This window comes from Ictalurus punctatus, chromosome 22 (assembly GCF_001660625.3).
Source record: "Ictalurus punctatus breed USDA103 chromosome 22, Coco_2.0, whole genome shotgun sequence".
NCBI classification, from domain to species: domain Eukaryota; kingdom Metazoa; phylum Chordata; class Actinopteri; order Siluriformes; family Ictaluridae; genus Ictalurus; species Ictalurus punctatus.
Window position 1 is genome coordinate 1,763,023 of NC_030437.2, and position 22,180 is coordinate 1,785,202.

The window sequence follows — 22,180 nt, forward strand, 5'->3', positions numbered from 1 at the left end:
ATCAGTCATCTCGCCGTTGTATACATTATCCTGTTAAAATTCCAATGGCCACCAGCACCCTGTCACCATGTTATGAACAAATCTGTACTACCTAAACAGCTGCTGTGTTGAGTACAGAAGCTGTGTAGGTAGCACAGATTTGCTCATATCTTTGGAAAGCTAAGATTCTTGTGATTCGATTGATATAAACCCTTTTGAGATACAATCACAACAGCAGCTACAATCAGCGTCTTTGTCAGACCACCGACATACAAGCAAACACTTACGAAACAGAGGCAACTCAGGACATTTGAAGCCTCACGGTAATCCACTGATCCATAACATCAACAAACAGTCCTGTTACACTGGCAAAGGTCCAAACAAGCCAATTACAAAACATTTAGTCCAACTTTCAAAATAAACCAAAACCATGCATGTACTCCAAATGGTTCAAGAACAGATTTAATTTGACTTTGGGTATGCCTTGGCTAGGCATTTTAGGCTAATTTTACAGGAGCTTTACGTTATGAGAATATACAGAACGCACTATGCTGCTTATGGGTTTGATTATATTTACAGATATGCCCTATATCACAGCACACAAGAACTAGAAAATTACAGCCAAAAGCAGCACAGTGTGGCATTATTTTCCTGCTCAACAGACAAGCAATATAGAGATCAGACACTTGCCCAAAATCTGGGGATAGTAGAAAGGACTACATCGGGGTCAGAGTTGGACTTGCCATTTACTCTATTTGAATTAAAAAGGGCCATATCAAATGCACGGCAAAGGGCACCAGGGAAAGACGGTATATGCTATAGCATGTTAGGTCACATGAGAGACATCACACTTGATGTAGTATTAAAACTGTTCAATATGGTATGGAATACAGGAAAAATCCCACTAACATGGAAACAGTTATAGTTCCAATACTCAAACCTGGCAAAGACCTGTCAGATCCAGCAAGCTACAGACCCATAGCATTAACGTCACAGCTAGAGAAAACTATGGAGAGGACGGTAACAGATAGATTAGCTCACTAGATAGAAAGTAAAGGTCTTCTCTCACTGTATCAGTCAGGATTTCATAAAGGGAGGGGGACAATGGATTCTGTATTATGCCTAGAGTCAGAAATTAGGAAAGCTCAAACTAACAAAGAAAGTGTAATTGCTGTATTCTTTTATGTTGAAAAAGCGTATGATATGCTTTGGAAGGATGGACTTCTATTTAAACTCGACAAATTAGGAATAAACGGTAAAGTATATAATTGGGTATTAGACTTCCTGAACAGAAGAGCAATAGAAGTTAGAGTAGGTGCAGAGTACTCAAATAGGTATGCAGTGGAAAATGGTACCCCACAAGGCAGTGTATGTAGCCCATTACTGTTTAATATTATGATTAATGACATATTTGATCAGGTCGGAGAAAATATAGTTGTCGCTTTATGCGGATGATGGGGCACTCTGGGTTAGGGGTCGGAATATAGAATGTTTAAGAAAGAAAATGCAGCATGCAATAGGGAAAGTAGAACAGTTAGCAAATGAATGGGGATTTAAACTATCAATTTCAAAATCACAAGGTATAAGTTTCTCTAAGCGTCATAAAACAGTATCACTTAAATTATATGGGCTAGATCTTGAACAGGTCAAGGCTGTGAGATTTTCAGGAGTGATTTTTGATGAGAAGCTAACCTGGGGTCTGCATATTGATAAAATTAAGAACAAATGTATAAAGATTTGTAATGTTCTGAGATGTCTGTCAGGGCGAGACTGGGGAGCAAGTAGGGCATCACTCATAAATATATATCAGGCCCTTATGAGGGCCACCTTTGATTATGGCTGCCTAGCATATATGTCATCACAATCAAACCTTAAAAAGCTTGATGTGGAACAGGCACAAGCACTCCGGATCTGTACTAGAGCATTTAAATCATCACCAGTGACTGCATTACAGGTTGAGACAGGAGAGATGCCATTGTGTATCAGGAGGTTAAGATCATGCTGGCATATTGGGTAAATCTACAAGGGTATAGCAGGGTGCACCCCATAAAAGCCATCTTACAAGAATGCTCAGAGATCTATAGCACTAACTTTAATAGCTTCGGATGGTTAGGAAATACAAAGGCACAAAATGCAGGTCTCAGTCAGCTACAAGTAAACCCCATTGTGGCGATACCAACTGTACCACCCTGGAGATTCATAAAACCCTCTGTAGATACAAGATTACAACAAATATTAAAAGAGAATTCTAAAACAGCACCACAAGGGATAATAATTGACTCTGCGCACACTTCAGTACACAAGAGACGGAAAAACACATTCCTCCTCATACTGCAAAAGGTATGAGGAGGAAAGAACTGAGCTAGAGATGCAGATTGTAAAACCAAAACATGACACTAGAGAACTTGCTGGGGAAAACATCTGGGAAAATGCACCGCCCCCTAATAAACTATCTAAAAATACTGGGATAAATGAGAGACTTTAGTAATCTAGTAGGAATATCTAGTATATAGTTATTTATTTCTTTATTTATGTATTATTGGGGGGGGGGGGGGGGGGGATTTCTGCCAATCTGCTGCCCACACTCCAGTCCAGTGGTGGCGGTACTGCACCTTAAGTTGGTTTGCCAACCGCCATTAAAACAAAAAGATTATTTTCCTGCTGTAGGGCTGGTAGTTAATTCTTCTGAGTGCTCATGTGAAACCATTTTATGTCATCGACTCAGAGCACTGCGCGTATCACGTAATGGCGGCCTCCGTAGGTTACAATATATATATTAAGGATTTTAAAGTAATTAACAGGTCATGTGTTTCTAACAGTGTATTTTAGTAAGAGATGGCACTTACTGAGTGTTGAGGCCTACAAGTCTTCATAATCAGGTTTCCTTTTCAGAAACAGAACCGCCATCAGGTTCAGAACAAAGTGACGTCATCACGCCTGACGTCGTCATCATCACCAACTTCCAAGCAGCACATGAACGCTTCAGGGTTAAAATGTGTTTCCTGCGAAAGTGAATAACCCGCGTCATGAAACCTGTTAACATTAACTAACCCGGGGTAGATTTGTTGGTTTAGCCCTCTCTAAACTCTGTTTGTTCACCTCGCTCCGTGAAACTCCGGAAGTGTGAATCATGTCCTTTACAGTGTAGACTTCTAATGAACTGATAGTTTACATTTCTAAACTCACCTGCTGATGAATGATGAACAGAAAATCGGAGAAGAAGAAAAACTTTCACTACAGCGCTGAAGTGCTCCATAAAGTCCAAACGTTCAGCCCAAAAACACTAAACAAACTCAACTACATCATTTTGCAAACAAACGAGAAGCAGGTGAGGAGTTTTACGGTGCCCAATTCGGACCAATAAGAATTCAGGATTCAGGTCGCGTCATCAGTTGCTGAGAGGAACTGAGTTGTGGAGGTACTTTTCCCTGTATACCTGCGGGCCACGTCATAGGATTGATCTCAATTATACCTCTAGGGGGCAGCGTTAACCTCTAAGGAAGTGGTTTTCAAAGTGGGGGCCGCCAGGGGGCGCGCGGGGGCCTCAACAATTTGGTGTGAAAAAGAAATAAATAAATGATTTTTTTTTACATGATTTTTTCTTAGACAACCACACACACACAATCAATTCCTAATGTAATGTAAAGATGTAACATGTAATTTTTAATTATAAAAAGGGGGGATGTATTGAGAAGTCTGTATTTTTAATGTGTTTTAAAGACATCTTGCAAAAGGGGGGCCTCGTCAAATGTCAATGCCATTTGAGGGGCCTTGTCCTGGAAAAGTTTGGGAACCCCTGCTCTAAAGCACTATCAATGCCTTAGAATGATTTACAGACAGCAAAGAATTCATTAAAAAATCAAAACAATTAGCAGCAAAAAAAAATCAAATATATACATGAAAACAGATTAAGTTAAATCGGCAAATAAATTGTAATAGATAACAGATTAAATTGGCATGAATAAACATTAACTAAAAGCTAAGAAGAACAGTGAAGTCGTTTTAAATGTGTCCAGATCACAGTGAGCTTTCAGATCATCAGAGAGATGAATTTCCAAAGTTTGGAGCCATAATAACATACTGCTGCCTCACCACTCTTTATCTGGGTAACAGTTACCACCTGCATATTGATCTGAGACCTCTCGCTGGAACATCAACAATCACTGAGATACAGTGGAGAAAGACCATGAAAGCACGTGAAAATCATCATAAACGTATCATAAAAGCAACTCTAAAAGACACTGGTAGCTGTTTAAGAGTAAGTGTAATGTGTAACTCAGCCGTACTGCGTTATACTGAGGATTACTGCCCCCTACTGGTCACCTAGAGCCTTATCCTGTGACTTCCTGCAATTTGAAAGAAGTACACTCCCAACCAAATTTGGACAGTTTTCTACCATACAGCTGTGTAAACCGCTGGACAGAACACATGCTGGATTAAATTACCCCAGCAAGATGGGTTGTTCATTTAACCCAGTTAGTGGGTTTACACTGACCAATATACTGGGTATCAATATGAATATTCCATTAATGCTATTTATATACAACACAAAAATCTATGTTGAGTTTACATTTAGGCCCAATACATTCAAAATCCACTTGATATATGATATTCTAATCTAGATCATGGATACATGCAACAATAGATGTTTTTAATTTATTTCTATGTAAAGTCTTTAGGAAATACTTTATCTCATAAAAGCAATAATATTTTCTTGCTATTTTTTATTTCATAAAAATCATGAGTCACTCTAACCATTTGTTAAATACACCTTGTGTATTTGTCATAAAAGAAACTACCACAAAACATTTTTTTGTTTAAAAAAGCGATCAATTTTCACAAAATAAAAAACAACATGAAACCCCACTTACAAATAAGATACATTCAAATAAGGTAGTTTTCAGTGTTTTACAATGATTTAAATAATTTATAAAGCTAAAATATAATCTATAAATATAAGATAAATTATTTAGGTTCAGGTCGCCCCGTGTGACAGCTGACGTGTTCAACACCAGTACAGTTATCAGTTATAATCCAGGGTCTGATTCTGTTCCTTTAACTGCTGAAATTAGCCTCATTAGCATGTGTTTAACTGTTTAACTGTGTTTAACTGTGTTTATCTGTGTTTAACTCGCTCATTTGGTGTTTACAGACGAAGTTATCTATAGTCTGATGCTAGCTAACATTAGATACCAACCTCGAGTAATTTTCAGTAACACTAACTAACAAAACAATGCAACATTTAGTGTTAAAGTTAGAAAACAAATAACCTGAATAGCTAACTCCTGTCAGAAAAAATGCTAGACTGATGCTGGCTACCTAACAGTGCTAATTAAGTTTACTTTACCCTACGCCTCATTTTAATTTTACATAATGTTTGAAAGTAATTATCCGTATACTTATTGAGACAAACTGGTGTATAAAGTAAGAATGAAGGCACTTACTGATGTTCTGTCAGTCACGGTTCACTCCTGGATTAGTGACCGACTGAAACATTCAGTAGTTTGTGTTCAGTTCAGTGTCGCTGCAGCAGCAGAAATTCCCCACATGCTGGATTACCAGCTTTTTATTACAGTGTACAAATGTTTACATGCTCACTTTCTTTTCATTTTGTATCTTTTTCCTAGAATAGAGTGCATTTTGTATAGGTTTATTAAATATATATATATATATATATATATATATATATATATATTAAAAATATAAATATAATATACAAATCTATGAATATCACCATTTTTTTTTTTTTACATTTATTGACAATTGCTTAATAAAATAGGCAACATGTTGAGGATAAGATCTCTACCAGCACATGTAAAGAGTGTATTATTCTTTACATATTACACATGTACAGAATAGTTACACAGTAATGGCTCAGTCTGACTGGGAAAAGACCAAATACAGAAATGAAATAAACCATTTCAGGTTCCCGAGAATCCACTTGGAACAGTCGGATCAGCAAATATTTCTGCTTCATGACAAGACAGCTAGATGAAATGTGCTTTATGGAGCGCTGTGATAAAGTTTCTACACAATATCACTATGAGTGACTGATATAAAGACCAGTTTCTATTGCCAGAGCCTCTACAAATCTGTTATGGACTTACATGCAATGACAGAACAGACACAAGAAATGTCTCTATTTGCACCTGAAGCTGTTTGCACTTTATTACACTGGGTTTGGATAATAAATGGATAGATTATAATATTAAAAAAGAAACTTGAAGCTGTTGGAGTTATTTAATATACTTTATAACTGTGATAAATGTTAGAATTCCTCTAACAACTGACCATCAGAAACATGTTACTGGTTAGAAAACAGACATGACCTTGTGTACACACATGACCCTGACACTGCTGCGTTACTGACTGACAGAAGAATATACAACATATGAATACTCCACTTCATCACATCTCCTCTTCAGTATCTTCTCAGAGAACTGTAGAGAAGAAGAGACCGTCATTAAACTGGTTATAATTATATATTATATAGCCTATTATATATTTTATTTTGTTACAGTGGTGGAGATGATAACATACCATTATAAAATGTATATTCATTATTGTTTTAGTAATAATAATAATAATAATAATAAGAAGAAGAAGAAGAAGAAGAAGAAGAAGTTATTAGCGTGCTTGAGTGGTCACCTCAGTAACTAAAATAAAAATCTGAATAATTCAGCTATGGTCATCAGATAAACCTTTACTGAGGATGTCAGAGGAATTTATTTTTCGGTTAAAATATTTGAGAACTCGATCTAAATAGTTAACACATTTATCTTGTTTCATAATGAGTCAGTAAAACAAATGTGATCTGATTCTATTATTAAATCATCTGTGAAAGCTATGATTTATTCCATGATTATTGTTGCCTCATGATTAGTATTAAGCCTGTTTTACTATATATATTTTTTAAATAAACCACTACTACTAATCATCATCATCATAAACATTGAGATCTGAAATTCAACTGTACATCCTGTTGACCATCTTGGATTTTGTCAAAAACTGTTTTTTTTCCTCAAACAAATTCTGTCCAATCAACACCAAATTTGGTATACATCATACTCAGACCAACCTGGACAAACATCAGCAAGAGAATGTTTATATTCAAAACAATTTGGTGGTAATGTGCCAACAAATCTGACGGTGAATCTGCGAAACAGGACCTGAGGCTGTATCACCTTGACACAAATCTTGGTAGGCATTCTCAGGACCATTCCCTGAAGCAATGAAACAAACTGATACCAAGTTCTTCGTCACAACGTACAATAATATGCCAATAACTTCACCAAATGTGGCTCACATCATCTAGAGCCCTGCCTACACTCACACAAAGTGGGGAAAAGCACAAACTGATGAGAAAAAACATAAATACCGTACATGTTTTTAAATTACAAGCATTAGCAATCATGAGCACAGGTCAAAGTAGCAACAGACAACAGCAAAGCAGTAACGGCAGCTGCAGCAGCAATGCCACCTGTTTCCTATTTGTCCATCTAGACCTTTCCTCCTACAGTCAGAACATTCTACCACTGTCTGTGGACAAAACATACACATCATGACTGACACTACTGACCACTCTTCAATCCCTTTGTCTAAAGTTATTATTATTATTATTATTATTATTAGGCTAAATAATAATCATGGAATAAATCACAGCAGTGACAGAAGTACAAAATAAATATTTAAAGATCAGATATAATATAATAATTAGATTGGATTATGTAAAGACACTGAAAATGCAGAACAGGTTAGAGACAGTTATAAAGTTAAAAGTGTGGGCCAACAAGTTATTATAAAATATAAAATATAGATCACATTTAGTTTTTCATTTGGATTTTTTTTATTATTAATATTTTAATTCACCATTCACTATTTTATAATAATGACAGAACATCTGAGAAATCCAACACACTAAATGTTCCGTTGCTGCAATTTACATTGGTCTTCTTCATTATGTTCTAACAATATGTAAATATTGCACACAAGTACACGGTAAAATTACTGGCACCCTTAATTAATGATTAAAAAGAGAAATGATTTTTACTAAGAGGCTAAAAAATTCTCCAGAAGCTCACAAAACAAGTTAAAGCCTTTTTTATTTTTTGTTAAAAATTAAACCAAGATTAATAAATAAATCTGGAGGAATCTGTATCTACTGTTTGTGTATTGTAGTCACAGATTTACCTCATTATCTTCTGCCTCAACACCTAAAACAACACAACAGAGAGATTATTATTATTATTATTATTATTATTATTATTATTATTGTTGTTGTTGTTGTTGTTGTTGTTGTTGTTGTTGTTGTTATTAATAGGAGTAATATTCTACCTCCATGAGTTTTTCTGTGTTTCAGTATGATGAAGATCAGGACACCGAGAAGAATCACAATCACGGCACCAAACACCGCATTCAGCATGAAGAACACAGCAGAAGAGTCTGAACCTTGGAGAAAATATTAAAACACATTTTCGACATTAGATTTAGAAATGTAAAGAATCCTCTGGGAGAAGAGAAATAACAAACCTTTTCCTCTGTCCGGGTTCTTAGAAAATGTTTTATTTACACCTGAAAAAGGAAACAATATTTTTTACAACCGAGTCATTTCACTCTACTTTTACTGTCATTATTTATTTTGTATAAATTTACCTTTCACTTGTAAAGAGGTCGAGTTTCTAAAGTTCACTTTATTCTGTTTCATGAAGCTGCAGTAATACAGTCCTGTATCAGAGACGGTTACTGCAGTGATTGTGAGAGACGTGTTCTTTTCATGAACAGACATCACTATTCTCTCACTTTCAGTAAAGAACAAGCAATTCTGTGATGGAGCTGATACCAAATAACGTTTACACGCAAGAAGAAGTGGAACTGAATCACACGTGTGTTTATACCAGAATATTGGTTCTGGATGTTTCAGGTCATGTTGGCACCAAATAGTGACGTTATCTCCAGCTTCTGCCTCCAAAGTTAAAGAGCACAGAGTCTCTGAGATAAAACCTGCAACCCATAAAACACACACCTCATTAATAACACATCACATAGAACTTTAATACAGACAAATAATAGATGAGCTTTTATAAGAGTTTTTACCCGCATTATTGTACGTATTATATTGTATTAAATTATTACTATATTATTATAATTTGTATCGAAGCTTAATCTTTAACTAAATTAAAATAAAACATTTTGTAAATTGTGGTAATAAAATCTCATACCTTGAGAGAAAAGTGGGAATTAGACATTTTCGTTACAAATTATTACACAATTTCACTGTATTTCTTGATTAGACAACTTCTATACGTGTCAAGTCCAGAATTATAATAGATATTTTTACTGTAAGGTTTTATTGTGAGAGCTGTAGCGTGGTGAAAATTCAGATTAAATATAAAGCATTTAATAAAGCAATAAATGAGATGATTAACACTTACCCATGGCACAGAGAAACACAGTTTCAAACCGAACCATTGTGAATCAGACGAGAGACAAAGAGGAAACGACCTGTTGGGCAAATCAAATGCAGGTGTATCTGTATGGGGGTGTGTGGGGGTTGGGGGCAGCGGGTATTTATGCAGAGTACAATGCTTTGTTAGAATAAAAATAAATTTAAAAATGCCCACAGGAAAAACAAATCATAAAAATCTTTCATTATAATCTCTACAGGAGACGAGAAAGGATCACATGGAAATAACGTGATATTAAAGAGATTTACAGTTTACTTTCAATATATATTTTTAAATGTTTTAATACATTTGAGTAAAGTACAGTTTATTTTAAATATTTAAGTACTTATAGAAAATAAATGAGAAAATATCCACGTTTTTAATATGCTTCCATTTGTGAGTGCACTTAAAGAGAAGTACACTAGGTGCCAAATATTCTAAATTCCAGCTTTTATTTTAGTTTTAAATGAAGTAATACAAGTATAAAATATTTATGGGTCATGGTGCTACAGCAGGGAGTTCTCACTGTGTCTGTGTGTTTTTATTCTGAATATTGCATGGTTTCAGTGCTAACGTTGATAAATATATTAGACTCATTATACACATTAATCACATTTAGACTTCATTTTAAACACATTATAATGATTTGAAACAATCAGGCTTTTTTCTTGCAGGTGAGAAGTGGAAAGAAAGGTGTGTGAAAGCAGCTGTTGGTCAGAAGCGGAAGCAACACTGGTATGTGTGTGATGCACGTAAACATACTGAGTGTCTCGTCTGTGGTTGGAAAACATTCAAACCATCAAATTGACAGTTGCTGCATTTGTTTGAACAAAGGCCTGTGGTTTGAGAGACGCTGATCTTACTGTCCTGTGAACGCTGACAAAAAAATACTTTGCTGACTGTAAAATGTTTTTATGTGTGCCCTAAAAAAATTAACGCATATTCATATAGTCCGTTCTGAAAGTATTGGAACAGCAAGGCCAATTCTTCTGCTATAGACTGAAGACATTTTGGTTTGAGCTCAAAAGATGAATATTAGATGTTCGAACAAAAGTTCAACTTTAATTCCCTGATATTTACATCTAGATGTGTTAAACAGCTCATTTTTAGGTGAACAAAAGTAAATAACACTTAGTATTTGGTTGCATAACTCATTGACATCACCAAACTGTTGGTTTCTTCTTTTTTTTATGTTTTTCTGAAGCCTCTTTCAGTTGTTGTTTATTTCGGGGGTTTCTCCCCTCAGTCTCCTCTTCGGGAAGTGAAATGCTGCTCAGTTGGGTTAAGGTTTGGTGATTGACTTGTCCAGTCTATGAAATTCCACTTTGAAACATCACTAATTGACTATGAAACATCTCTAATTGTTCTCAGCTATACTGCCATGTTCTTTCTCAAAGTACGCGATTAACCAATGATTAATACTTTACGAAATGTTTGCGGCGCACAACTCAAAATATGAAATAAGTTTATTTCTCAGTCATACCTTCACAAAATCATGAAAATGTCGTTAATTAATGGCGACATTGGCAAAGTTTGTAGGGCATCCTCAAACGGAAGGTGGAAGAGCACAAGGTCTCTAACATCCACCAGCTCCGTGATGTCGTCATGGAGGAGTGGAAGAGGACTCCAGTGGCAACCTGTGAAGCTCTGGTGAACTCCATGCCCAAGAGGGTTAAGACAGTGCTGGAAAATAATGGTGGCCGCACAAAATATTGACACTTTGGGCCCAATTTGGACATTTTCACTTAGGGGTGTGCTCACTTTTGTTGCCAGCGGTTTAGACATAAATGGCTGTGTGTTGAGTTATTTTGAGGGGACAGCAAATTTACACTGTTACACAAGCTGTACACTCACTACTTTACATTGTAGCAAAGTGTCATTTCTTCAGTGTTGTCACATGAAAAGATATCATCAAATATTTACACAAATGTGAGGGGTGTAGTCACTTTTGGGAGATACTGTATATATATATATATATATATATATATATATATATATATATATATATATATATATATATATATAACTACTATCTATATGTGTTGTCATCAACAAGCTCACAGTCGCACATCTTCTGCACTGTGTGAACACCTGCACCTACACACAAACACACAAACACACACACACACACACACACACACACACACACACACACACAGTGATGAGGCTCTACACTCTCCACTAAAACACCACACTACACTTTACTCTTCATTTAGTTCAGTACTCACGTTTATATTTATTTACACTGATCTCTTTAACGTTTGTGATTTTGTCATATTAAAGACAAGATTTATTTATTTTATTTTAATAAGCATTTATATGTATTTAAAGTGACACTTTCTGTGTGTTGTACAGAAGCAGGTGTGTGTCACATTGTGGCTGTGTTAAGTTTTATAAAACTGTAAACAGTTTATGTCTGTATTCAGTCTGCCGCTTCAGTTAAAAGATCAATATTCCCCGTATTCAGAGCAGTCTCAGTCCGCAGTCTCTCCAGGGTTTAACACTCCACTGACTTCCATTCACACACATCTGAAAACAGCAGACCGGAAACACAAGCTCATGTGTAGAATTTACACACCACGCTGTGATGACAGTTCAAATCTGGTGAACTCTGACCTGAGTAATCGTATCACGTGACCTTTTTAGTTTAAAAAAGAAAAGAATAAAGGAATTAAAAAATGTAAGTGCTAATTCTAGCGGTATCGAGCTATCCTGTACTTTACAACACCGCGTTGAAAGATTATAAAAACAACGTGTGTGAAGCAGAAAAAGTTTTGATGGAGGTCATTCTGTTTCCTTTCAACTTCGGCGTTGCGTTTAGCATAACACTATGGGGAGCACCTCTCGCGCGTGACCGGCTTCTGAAGCTTCCGACAAAAATACACGTTTAAATCCTAGTGTGACCGCGGGGCCTTACACTGGAGATTAATGTGATCTTCTGTGAGGCCCAAAATCAGAGTATTAAAGTCACCTGTATGCTCTGAGGTTGCCAGATATTTCTCTAATTAATTTGTGTTTGGATCACCGTTGTAAAAAACAAACAATATACATTTACACACACACACACACACACACACACACACACACACACACACACACATATATATATATATATATATATATATATATATATATATATATATATATATATATATATATATATAAAATATGTGCATATTTGCATATTCATATATATGTACAGCACCCTTCACTAATATTGGCACCCTTGCTAAATATGAGCAAAGAAGGCTGTGAAAAATTCTTTATTGTTTAACTTTTTGAACATTCACAACAATTCTCTGCTCTCATGGATATCAAACAATTGCAAACAAAATATAGGTTTATAAAAGCAACTGTAAAATATAGGTGTGCAACTATTATTGGCACCGCTATGAATTCATATGAGAAAAATATATTTGAAGTATATTCCCATTACTGTTTTACACTTTTTTTAGTACACCTGGGTAACTAGGAACAGGAAATTGTTCAAGAATTCCCTTAGTCATTCATAACAATGGGTAAGAGCGAGGAATATAGCTGTGATGTGCAGCAAAAGGTTGTTGAGCTTCACACAATGGGGCGTGTCTATAAGAAAATAGCACAAGCATTGAAAACGCCCATTTCCACCATCAGGGCAGTAATTAAGGAGTTCCAGTTAACTGGAAATGTTATGAATCGACCTGGAATTGGACGTGTGTCTGTATCGTCTCAACACACTGTGAAGAGGACGGTTTGAGTGGATAAAACATCTCCAAGGATCTCAGCTGGAGAACTGCAGAAGTTAGTTGTGTCTTGGGGTCAGAAAGTCTCCAAAACTACAATCTGAAGTCACCGACATCACCACAAGCTGTTTGGAAGGATTTCAAGAAAAATGCCTCTATTCTACTGTACACTTTCCTCAGAGAGGGTTATGCCGCCCCCCTGACAGTGCAGGTGCTGCAGTTCAGAAGTACTGTGGTTTGAAAAGATGCCTCGGAGGAAGCAGGTGATAGCCTTCACCCTCCCTGGCTGGTAGCAGTCATGTGATAGAGGAGATACCTGATGGGTGGGAATTGACCATGACTAAATTCGGGAGAAAATAAGGTTGAATTACCCACTGAAATAATGTGTGTGTGTGTGTGTGTGTGTGTGTGTGTGTGTGTGTGTGCGCGCATGTGTGGTCCTCATCTTCCTCTCTTCCTTTACCCTAGAGAAACAGAAAGAAACAGGATCAGCTCTGAGATGAGATTTAATGTTAGCGCAGGCTTTTCTGCTGGATTTTCACTCCACACACAGATCTTTATTCCATATCACACCGTAAACATCATCACGTCTTACTCTCTCAGTGCAGCGGGAACACACACAGATCTTTATTCCATATCACACCGTAAACATCATCACGTCTTACTCTCTCAGTGCAGCGGGAACACACACAGATCTTTATTCCATATCACACCGTAAACATCATCACGTCTTACTCTCTCAGTGCAGCGGGAACACACACAGATCTTTATTCCATATTACACCATAAACAACATCACGTCTTACTCTCTCAGTGCAGCGGGAACACACACAGATCTTTATTCCATATTACACCATAAACAACATCATGTCTTGTCACACAGAGTCACTTTAAGAGTACTTGGAGGAAGAATCTCCTTCAGAGGCTGAAAAAAAACCATGTAAATCATTCAAAGTTAAAACTTGACTAAACAATATTACTAAATCCACGTACTTATGTTACTTAAGAAGTAAAGGCTTACTTACAGCTCGTGGAGGTTGGTGGAACAGACGAGAAGCCTAGGATTAGACAGGTGATAAAAATATTAAATGAAACTTCATATAAAAACATCATAAGATACAACCCTCTTCCTCCTCTCACCTAAGTTGTTCTTCTTCCAGACCACAATTCCAACAATGACAACGAGAGCAACGAGAGCCACAACTACAGCAACGATGATACTGATCGGAGCTCCACCTGATCCTCCATCTGATCCTCCACCTGATCCTAGTTCTGTAAAATCACACAGAGTCTTTATTATCTGCTGCAGAAATAAATCATCTTTCAGTGTAAATCTGTAGTTTTATAGGAAAGTGTTTCTCTGACCAGGATTCAGGATTCGGCGCTCGCTCACAGGCAGCACCATCTCCTTCTCCAAGCTGCTGTGCTGAATCACGCAGGTGTAGGTGTGTTTCTGCAGATCCTCAGCTGAGACTGTCAGAATGCTTCTCTTCTGGAAGCTTCCATCCTGGTTGGGTAACGTCTCTCTGAGATCCACGTCCTCATGCACGTCCTCTCCGTCCTTCTGCCAGGTGATCATCACTGTTTTGGGGAAGAAACTTGTAGCATGACACACCACCTCTGGAGAGGCGGCTTGTTCCTGGAATAGTGACGCTGTAGGATGAAATGCAGAGACACAGAGACATAAATATTAAAACAGTCTGTGAGATTTATTCTCATCTCTCAGATGAGTATTCCAGTAACATCTGCAACGAGAGCAAAAAGAATAATGAAACTAATCTGCATAGCACCTGATCCTCCACCTGATCCTCCACCTGATCCTCCACCTGATCCTCCATCTGATCCTCCATATGATCCTCCACCTGATCCTCCATCTGATCCTCCATCTGATCCTCCATATGATCCTCCATATGATCCTCCACCTGATCCTCCATCTGATCCTCCATCTGATCCTCCATATGATCCTCCACCTGATCCTTCACCTGATCCTCCATCTGATCCTCCACCTGATAAATCACACAGTGTCTTTATAATCTGCTGCAGAAATAAATCATCTTTCAGTGTAAATCTGTAGTTTTATAGGAAAGTGTTTCTCTGACCAGGATTCAGGATTCGGCGCTCGCTCACAGGCAGCACTATCTCCTTCTCCAAGCTGCTGTGCTGAATCACGCATGTGTAGGTGTGTTTCTGCAGATCCTCAGCTGAGACTGTCAGAACGCTTCTCTTCTGGAAGCTTCCATCCTGGTTGGGTAACGTCTCTCCGAGATCCACGCCCTCATGCACGTCTTCTCCGTCCTTCCTCCAGGTGATCATCACTGTTTTGGGGAAGAAACCTGTAGCATGACACACCAGCTCTGGAGAAGACGAGTGTTTCTGGAACACTGACGCTGTAGGACGAACTGCAGAGACACACAGAGACATATGTCAAATGTCAAAGGCACAGGACAGAAGTGTGTGTGTGTGTGTGTGTGTGTGTGTGTGTGTGTGTGTGTGTGTAAGATGTAGAGGAGATAAAGTGCTACACAAGGTTATTAAGATGGAGGCATGAACATTAGAGAGTGGAGTACACTTATTAGTACTGCGGTTGTTATGGAAACGGTAGTATTTGATGAACAATAACAGTGACAGAGGTGCAGGTGGACTGAGGGGTAAGAAAAAAGGTGGAGGGGTCGAACAGACGGTGGAACCCGGGACATATTACTGTGATGGAGCATCACTATTACCCAAACGCGGAACTGCTGGCCATATCCACAGTGTGTGTGTGTGTGTGTGTGTGTGTGTGTGTGTGTGTATATCTGTGCAGTGCATTACGTTTCTCCTCCACATGCTCATTAGGAATAAATGAGGAAATGAGCAGCAGTGTGTGTGTGTGTGTGTGTGTGTGTGTGTGTGTGTGTGTGTGTGTGTGGGTGTGTGTGTGTGTGTGTGTGTTACAGTTACAGTAACAGAGCAGATCACACACTTTACCTTTCCTCTCCAGAGTCTCTTTGCCATAAGACAGGTGTCTGTTTATCCACTCAATACACTCTTTCTCCAGGTAGTTCTTCCACTGTATATTATAACCAGGATAATTATCCCACTTGTTCTTGGTGATCAGAGCTTGAGATGTCGGAGCGATCCAGGTGAGAGTTTTCAGATCAAAACTGAGATAATCTTCTCCATCATAACCGTACTGACTATATCCTTTAATGGTGCCATCATAGTCACGCTCACAGCCGTACATCACCTGCACTGTGTGAACTCCTGCACACACACACACACACCACACACACACACACACACACACCACACACACATACACACACACACACACACACACAGGTGAGCAGTGATGAGGTTCAGCTGAGCTCCGTCTCCTACTACACCCTCCACTAAAACACCACACTACACTTTACTCTTCTCTTCATTTAGTTCCTCACGTTTATATTTATTTACACTGATCTCTTTCACTTTTGTGATTTTGTCATATTAAAGACAAGATATATTTATTTTATTTTAATAAGCATTAATAAGTTTTTAAAGTGACACTTCCTTTCTGTTGTACAGAAGCAGGTGTGAAGTGGAAAAAATTAAGTGCTAATTCTAGCGGTATCGAGCTATCCTGTACGTTACAACACCGCTTTTTTAAAGATTATAAACACAATGTGTGTGAAGCAGAGAAAGTTTTGATGGAGATCATTCTGTTCCGGCCAATGTTCACAGCGGCATCTGACGAAATACACATGCGTAAATCCTAGTGTGACCGCGGGGCCTTACACAGGAGATTAATGTGATTTTCTGTGAGGCCCGTGTATTAAAGTCACCTGTATGCTCTGAGGTTTCCAGATATTTCTCTAATTAATTTGTGTTTAGATCACTGGTGCAAAAAAAAAAATATATATATATATATATATATATATATATATATATATATATATATATATATATATATATATAATATCTCAAATACATAACAAATACATGTATATTTGTACAGTGCCCGTCACTAATATTGGCACCGTTTGTAAATATCAGCAAAGAAGGCTGTGAAAAATTCTTTATTGTTTAACTTTTTGATCTTTTGTTCAAAACATTCACAACAATTCTCTGCTCTCATGGATATCAAACAATTGCAAACGAAACATAGGTTTATAAAAACAATTGTTAAATATAGGTGTGCAACATTTATTGGCACCCCTATAAATTCATATGAGAAAAATATAGTTGATGTATATTCCCACTGATATTTTATACTTTTTAGTACACCTGGGTGACTAGGAACAGGAAATTGTTCAAGAATTCCCTTAGTCATTCATAACAATGGATAAGAGTGAGGAATATAGCTGTGATGTGCAGCAAAAGGTTGTTGAGCTTCACACAATGGGGCGTGTCTATAAGAAAATAGCACAAGCATTGAAAACGCCCATTTCCACCATCAGGGCAATAATTAAGAAGTTCCAGTCAACTGGAAATGTTATGAATCGACCAGGAATTGGACGTGTGTCTGTATCGTCTCAACACAAAGAGGACGGATTGAGTGGATAAAGAATGTCTAAGGATCACAGCTGGAGAATTGCAGAAGTTAGTTGTGTCTTGGGGTCAGAAAGTCTCCAAAACTACAATCCGAAGTCACCTACATCACCACAAGTTGTTTGGAAGGGCATGTGGTTTGAAAAGATGCCTCAGAGGAAGCACGTGATAGCCTTCACCTTCCCTGGTTGGTAGCGGTCATGTGATAGGAGAGATACCTGATGGGTGGGAATTGGCCATGACTAAATTCGGGAGAAAATAAGGGGAAAAATACAGAAATAATTCAGAAATATATTTCCGACTATATAATGATAAACATGCAAGAAAAATGTGCAGAGATTCAAATTAACATCTAATAGTAGCTGAATATATTAATTACTTAATACGGTATATTCAGTAAATATGATGAATATATTTGTGAAACATGATGAATATACTCACTGAACAATTTATTAGGAACACCTGTCACGTATTCTACAAAACTGGATCGAATCCAAAGCTGGGATGGTTTGCTTGGTTTCCTTAGAGTGTTTCCTCAGTCTTCCTGATGCATCCATGGTTGAGGCGTAGTATTCTGTCACGTATTAAACGTTATGAAGGTTAGGACGGATGCATGTGCAGTTAAAGACTTTTATCTGAGAGAGGCAGGCAGACAAATCCAAATCATGAGACAATAGCAAGGTGGAAAAAACAGGCGATGGGTCAGGTGATCTACAAACAGGCATAAACCGGACAAGGCTAGAATCAGAAATGAGAAACGAGAAACAAGGTCAATAAACATGACTCAAAATGAGAAACAAGAAACAACCCCTTGGTAAGAAGATAATACTCAATACTCCGCACCTTGCAAAGAGACACGAGGGGCTTAAATGACAAACGTAATCAGGGGTGAAACACAAGACAGCTGAAAACAATGATTACACACATACAGGAAAAAACCAATGACAATACAGGGGTGGAGACAGGACATAAACCATAACAAAAGCACATGTCCAAAGTAAACAAAGTCAATGTGACTGAAGACCCAAAAGCGTCCACTCAGTAAGAGCTCGCGCATCGGGCTCGTGCTTTGGGTTTCTGAGCATGCTGCAATACTGCAGTATCGTGACAACACCTGTACATTCATGCAGTTATCTAATCTGCCAATCATGTGGTAACAGCACAATATATAAAATCATGCAAATACACGTCAAGAGGTTCAGTTAATGTTCACATCAAACATCAGAATTGGGGAAAAAGTGTGATCTCTGTGACTTTAACTGTGGTATGGTGGATGGTACCAAATGGGCTGATTTGAGTATTTCAGAAACTGTTGATCTCCTTTAATTTTCACACACAGCAGTGTCTAGAGTTTACACAGAATGGCTACTTAATATCAGACTGAGACTAATGTAATATAATGCTAATTCAACCCCGATTCCATAATAGTTGGGACACTGTGTAAAATGTAAATAAAAACCATAATGCAATGATTTACAAATCTCATAAACCAATACGTTATTCACAATAGAACTTAGAATCCATATCAAATGTTTAAACTCAGGAAATGTACCATTTTAAGGGGAAAATATGGTAATTTTGAATTTGATGGCCGGAACACATCTCAAAAAAGTTGGGACGGGGCAACAAAAGGCTGGAAAAGTAAGTGTTACTAAAAAGAAACTGCTGGAGGGTAATTGAGAACAGGTCAGTAACATGACTGGGTATAAAAAGAGGATCTTAGAGAGGCTTTCAGAAGTAAAGATGGGCAGAGGTCCACCAATCTGCGAAAAACTGCGTCAACAAACAACAGCGCATCAACAGGAAGTGTTCTACAAGCGACAGCACGTGGACAGGAAGTGTTCTACAAACGACAGCACGTGTCCCAAGTTTTTTTTGAGCGTGTTGAAGGCATCAAATTCTAAATGTGTTTATATTTACAAAATACAATTAAGTTGGTTAGTGAAAATATTGAATATCTTTTCTTTGTAATTTGCTTGTATTTTCTCATTTGTAATTTTGTCAGTTAATTAAAGTTTCCGCCAAGTCCTCTAAGGTAGGGAGTCTTTTATATTAAACACTGAGGAGAAAACTGTAACCTGCAACTTTACTAAGCGGAGCTCGCGTAGCACTGAAGCACAGCAGTGCTGTATGAGCACAAACATGTTCATATCCAAAATGCTCCACTGTGTGTAAGGGGCAGGGGAAACTCGTGCTTCTGCTTAGATGTTCATATTTATAACACTCAGTTTGTGGATTTTATTTTAAATAAACAAAAACATGGTACTGAAAGTTTGCCCCACCCCATTCAATTAATTGAAAAAATAATTGGCCAACGAATCGATTATGAAAATAATTGTTAGTTGAAGCCCTAAACAAAGCACATATTTTTGATTTTATTACATTTTAGAAAAATCTGAACTTTTATGGAAACTGGGTTAGTACTCAATACAATAGTTAGAAAAGTTAGCCTGCATGCTAACAAATTTGGACAATTTGTTTTACACAATAGATTAGTGCTGCAATTATTATTTTGATAATTGATTATTCTATCAATTATTTTTTCAGTTAATCGATTAGCTGGATTATTTTTAAAAAATATAATAATTACAAAAATTATTTATATAAAAATATCTCTTTTGCCATAAGGTTTTAATCTACTAACTCTACCGCAACACAACTAGCTCTCAACTAGACATAATTAAATATCTAAATGCAGTGCAACTTTACTGACGTTAATCACATAATCTCTCACAACATTGTCAAGTGATTATGATGACTAATAGAGCATACTTTTGCATACTTCTGCATGCTTTTTTTTGGTAGCTACAGTATGAATCTTATCTACGAGCTCTGATTTGTTTTTACCAGACGAATGAAAAATAAAGGCAAGATAAATAACCTGCTGTCTGTCCTGCTATATGAAACACTCTGATGCTAAATTCATTTTATTTTCCACGTGTACACAAAGCGAATCATTTTCAGTGTGTACAATCGACTCAGTCAAGCTTCAGTGTTGACTTTTAGCTTTCAGTGTTAGAATTAGTGAATCAACTCTTTTTGGGATCGACTCTGAAAGCAGGATGGAGACTTTATGACTTCACACAAGATGTACTTGTCATATGTCAAGGAGGTAACGCTGGACTTCAGTTCCCATCAGCCACTGCACTGTACTACAACATGTCACATGACCACCTGCACCTGAATCACGTTTCTGGTAACGAGCACACCTATATATAGCCACTGTTTGCACTGCTTCTCTGTCTTATGTTTGTCTTTGACTACTGTGTTCCATGTACTGTGTTCCATGTACTGTGTTCCATGTACTGTGTTCCATGTACTGTGTTCCATGTACTGTGTTCCATGTACTGTGTTCCATGTACTGTGTTCCATGTACTGTGTTCCGATCTTGTTTGTTTATGTTTAGTTTTTGCCATAGTATAATGCCAAGTTGTCTTAGTGTCTTTGTTTTGTTGTTTGATTGTTTGATTGTTTATTAAACTGGCTTGAAAATCTGCGATTGCTTCCAAATCAACCTGAAAACATGACAGAACGTAAGACCTTCAACGGAAACAGCAGATCACGATGAAGTACTGGGGCGTCACTGTGCCACCTATGTTATCGGAGTACTACGCTATGCTACGCCAACAGGAGGAGGAGTACCAAGCTGAGCCACGTAAGCAGCAGGTCGCCAGGAAGTACCTGGCCTTCAATCTACCACCTATGTTCATGGAGGACTACACCACGCCATGCCATGCCAACAGGAGGAGGAGGAGTCCGGGTACAAGTGGGAGTCTGTGGTCGGGGCTAGTACCATCTCCCACCCTCCTGCTTGGCTGAGGACGTCGCTCCGCCTTCCTGCTCGGCTGAAGACGTCGCTCTGCCTCCATGTTCCGCTGAAGACATCGTTCCTCTTCTTTGCTATGCGCCATATATCACTCCCCCTTCCTGCTCCACAGAGGACATCGTTCCCCCCTCATGCTCCACGGAGAGCATCGTTCCACCCTTTGGCCTCGTGGAGAACCTCGCTCCTCTCCCTGGCCTCGTGCAGAACCTCGCTCCTCTCCCTGGCCTCGTGGAGAACCTCGCTCCTCTCTATGGCCTCACAGAAATCTTGGGGGGGGGTTCTGTTATATATCAAGGAGGTAACTCTGGACTTCAGTTCCCATCAGTCACTGCACTGTACTACATGTCACATGACCACCTGCACCTGAATCACATTTCTGGTAACAAGTACACCTATATATATATATATATATATATATATATATATATATATATATATATATATATATATATATATATATATATATATAGCCATTGTTTGCACTGCTTCTGTCTTACGGTTGTCTTTGACTACCGTGTTCCATGTACTGTGTTTTGATCTTGGTTAGTTTGTTTAGTTTTTGCCAGAGAATTATGTCAAGTTGTCTTAGTGTCTTTGTTTTGTTGTTGTGATTGTTTATTAAACTGGTTTGAAAATCTGCGATTGCTTCCAAATCAACCTTGAAATGTTACAGTACTAAAATATTTACTGTGTACACAAGAA

General features: G+C 37.7%; 3 protein-coding genes across 29 annotated transcripts in view; all 3 read right to left on the reverse strand.

Moving 5' to 3' along the window:
* Positions 1-3,346, reverse strand: part of LOC108261330 (BOLA class I histocompatibility antigen, alpha chain BL3-7) — a 42,737-nt gene extending 39,391 nt beyond the window's left edge. The window contains exon 1 of one of the 2 annotated variants that reach the window (XM_053674423.1): positions 3,166-3,346. In XM_053674423.1, the coding sequence (XP_053530398.1) occupies positions 3,166-3,235 (70 nt within the window). In that variant the 5' untranslated portion in view covers positions 3,236-3,346. The remainder of the gene's footprint in view (positions 1-3,165) is intronic. The other variant, XM_053674424.1, reaches the window with a different exon arrangement.
* LOC108255567 (BOLA class I histocompatibility antigen, alpha chain BL3-6) overlaps positions 1-22,180 on the reverse strand; it is a 135,254-nt gene that overhangs the window by 58,743 nt on the left and 54,331 nt on the right. For 13 of the 24 annotated variants that reach the window (XM_053674400.1, XM_053674405.1, XM_053674401.1 and 10 more), the window contains exons 5-7: positions 15,243-15,542; positions 14,934-15,149; positions 14,509-14,796 (exon numbers count right to left, since the gene is read on the reverse strand). In XM_053674400.1, coding sequence (XP_053530375.1) covers positions 14,509-14,796; positions 14,934-15,149; positions 15,243-15,542 — 804 coding nt within the window. The other 11 variants (XM_053674417.1, XM_053674422.1, XM_053674420.1 and 8 more) reach the window with 11 other exon arrangements.
* Positions 5,788-9,509, reverse strand: LOC108261331 (uncharacterized). Of its 3 annotated transcripts, XM_017462237.3 has the most exons (6): positions 9,411-9,509; positions 8,632-8,979; positions 8,509-8,550; positions 8,314-8,427; positions 8,170-8,192; positions 5,788-6,419 (listed from the first exon to the last, which is right to left on the reverse strand). In XM_017462237.3, exons 1-6 carry the CDS (start codon positions 9,445-9,447, stop codon positions 6,342-6,344), a joined length of 642 nt encoding a protein of 213 aa, XP_017317726.1. In that variant the 5' UTR covers positions 9,448-9,509; the 3' UTR covers positions 5,788-6,341. The 3 variants fall into 3 exon arrangements, 2 of the variants coding, with proteins under 2 accessions (XP_017317726.1, XP_017317727.1); XR_008393230.1 differs by having other exon boundaries at positions 8,874-9,509; XM_017462238.3 differs by lacking the exon at positions 8,170-8,192.

Coding starts and splice junctions, on each gene's coding strand:
- LOC108261331 (XM_017462237.3), bottom strand. CDS start 9,447: ATGGTTCGGTTTGAAACTGTGTTTCTCTGTGCCATGG. Junction 8,980..9,410: donor TGTGTTTCTCTGTGCCATGG/GTAAGTGTTAAT, acceptor TATGGGTTGCAG/GTTTTATCTCAGAGACTCTG. Junction 6,420..8,169: donor TTGAGGCAGAAGATAATGAG/GTAAATCTGTGA, acceptor TCTTCTCTACAG/TTCTCTGAGAAGATACTGAA.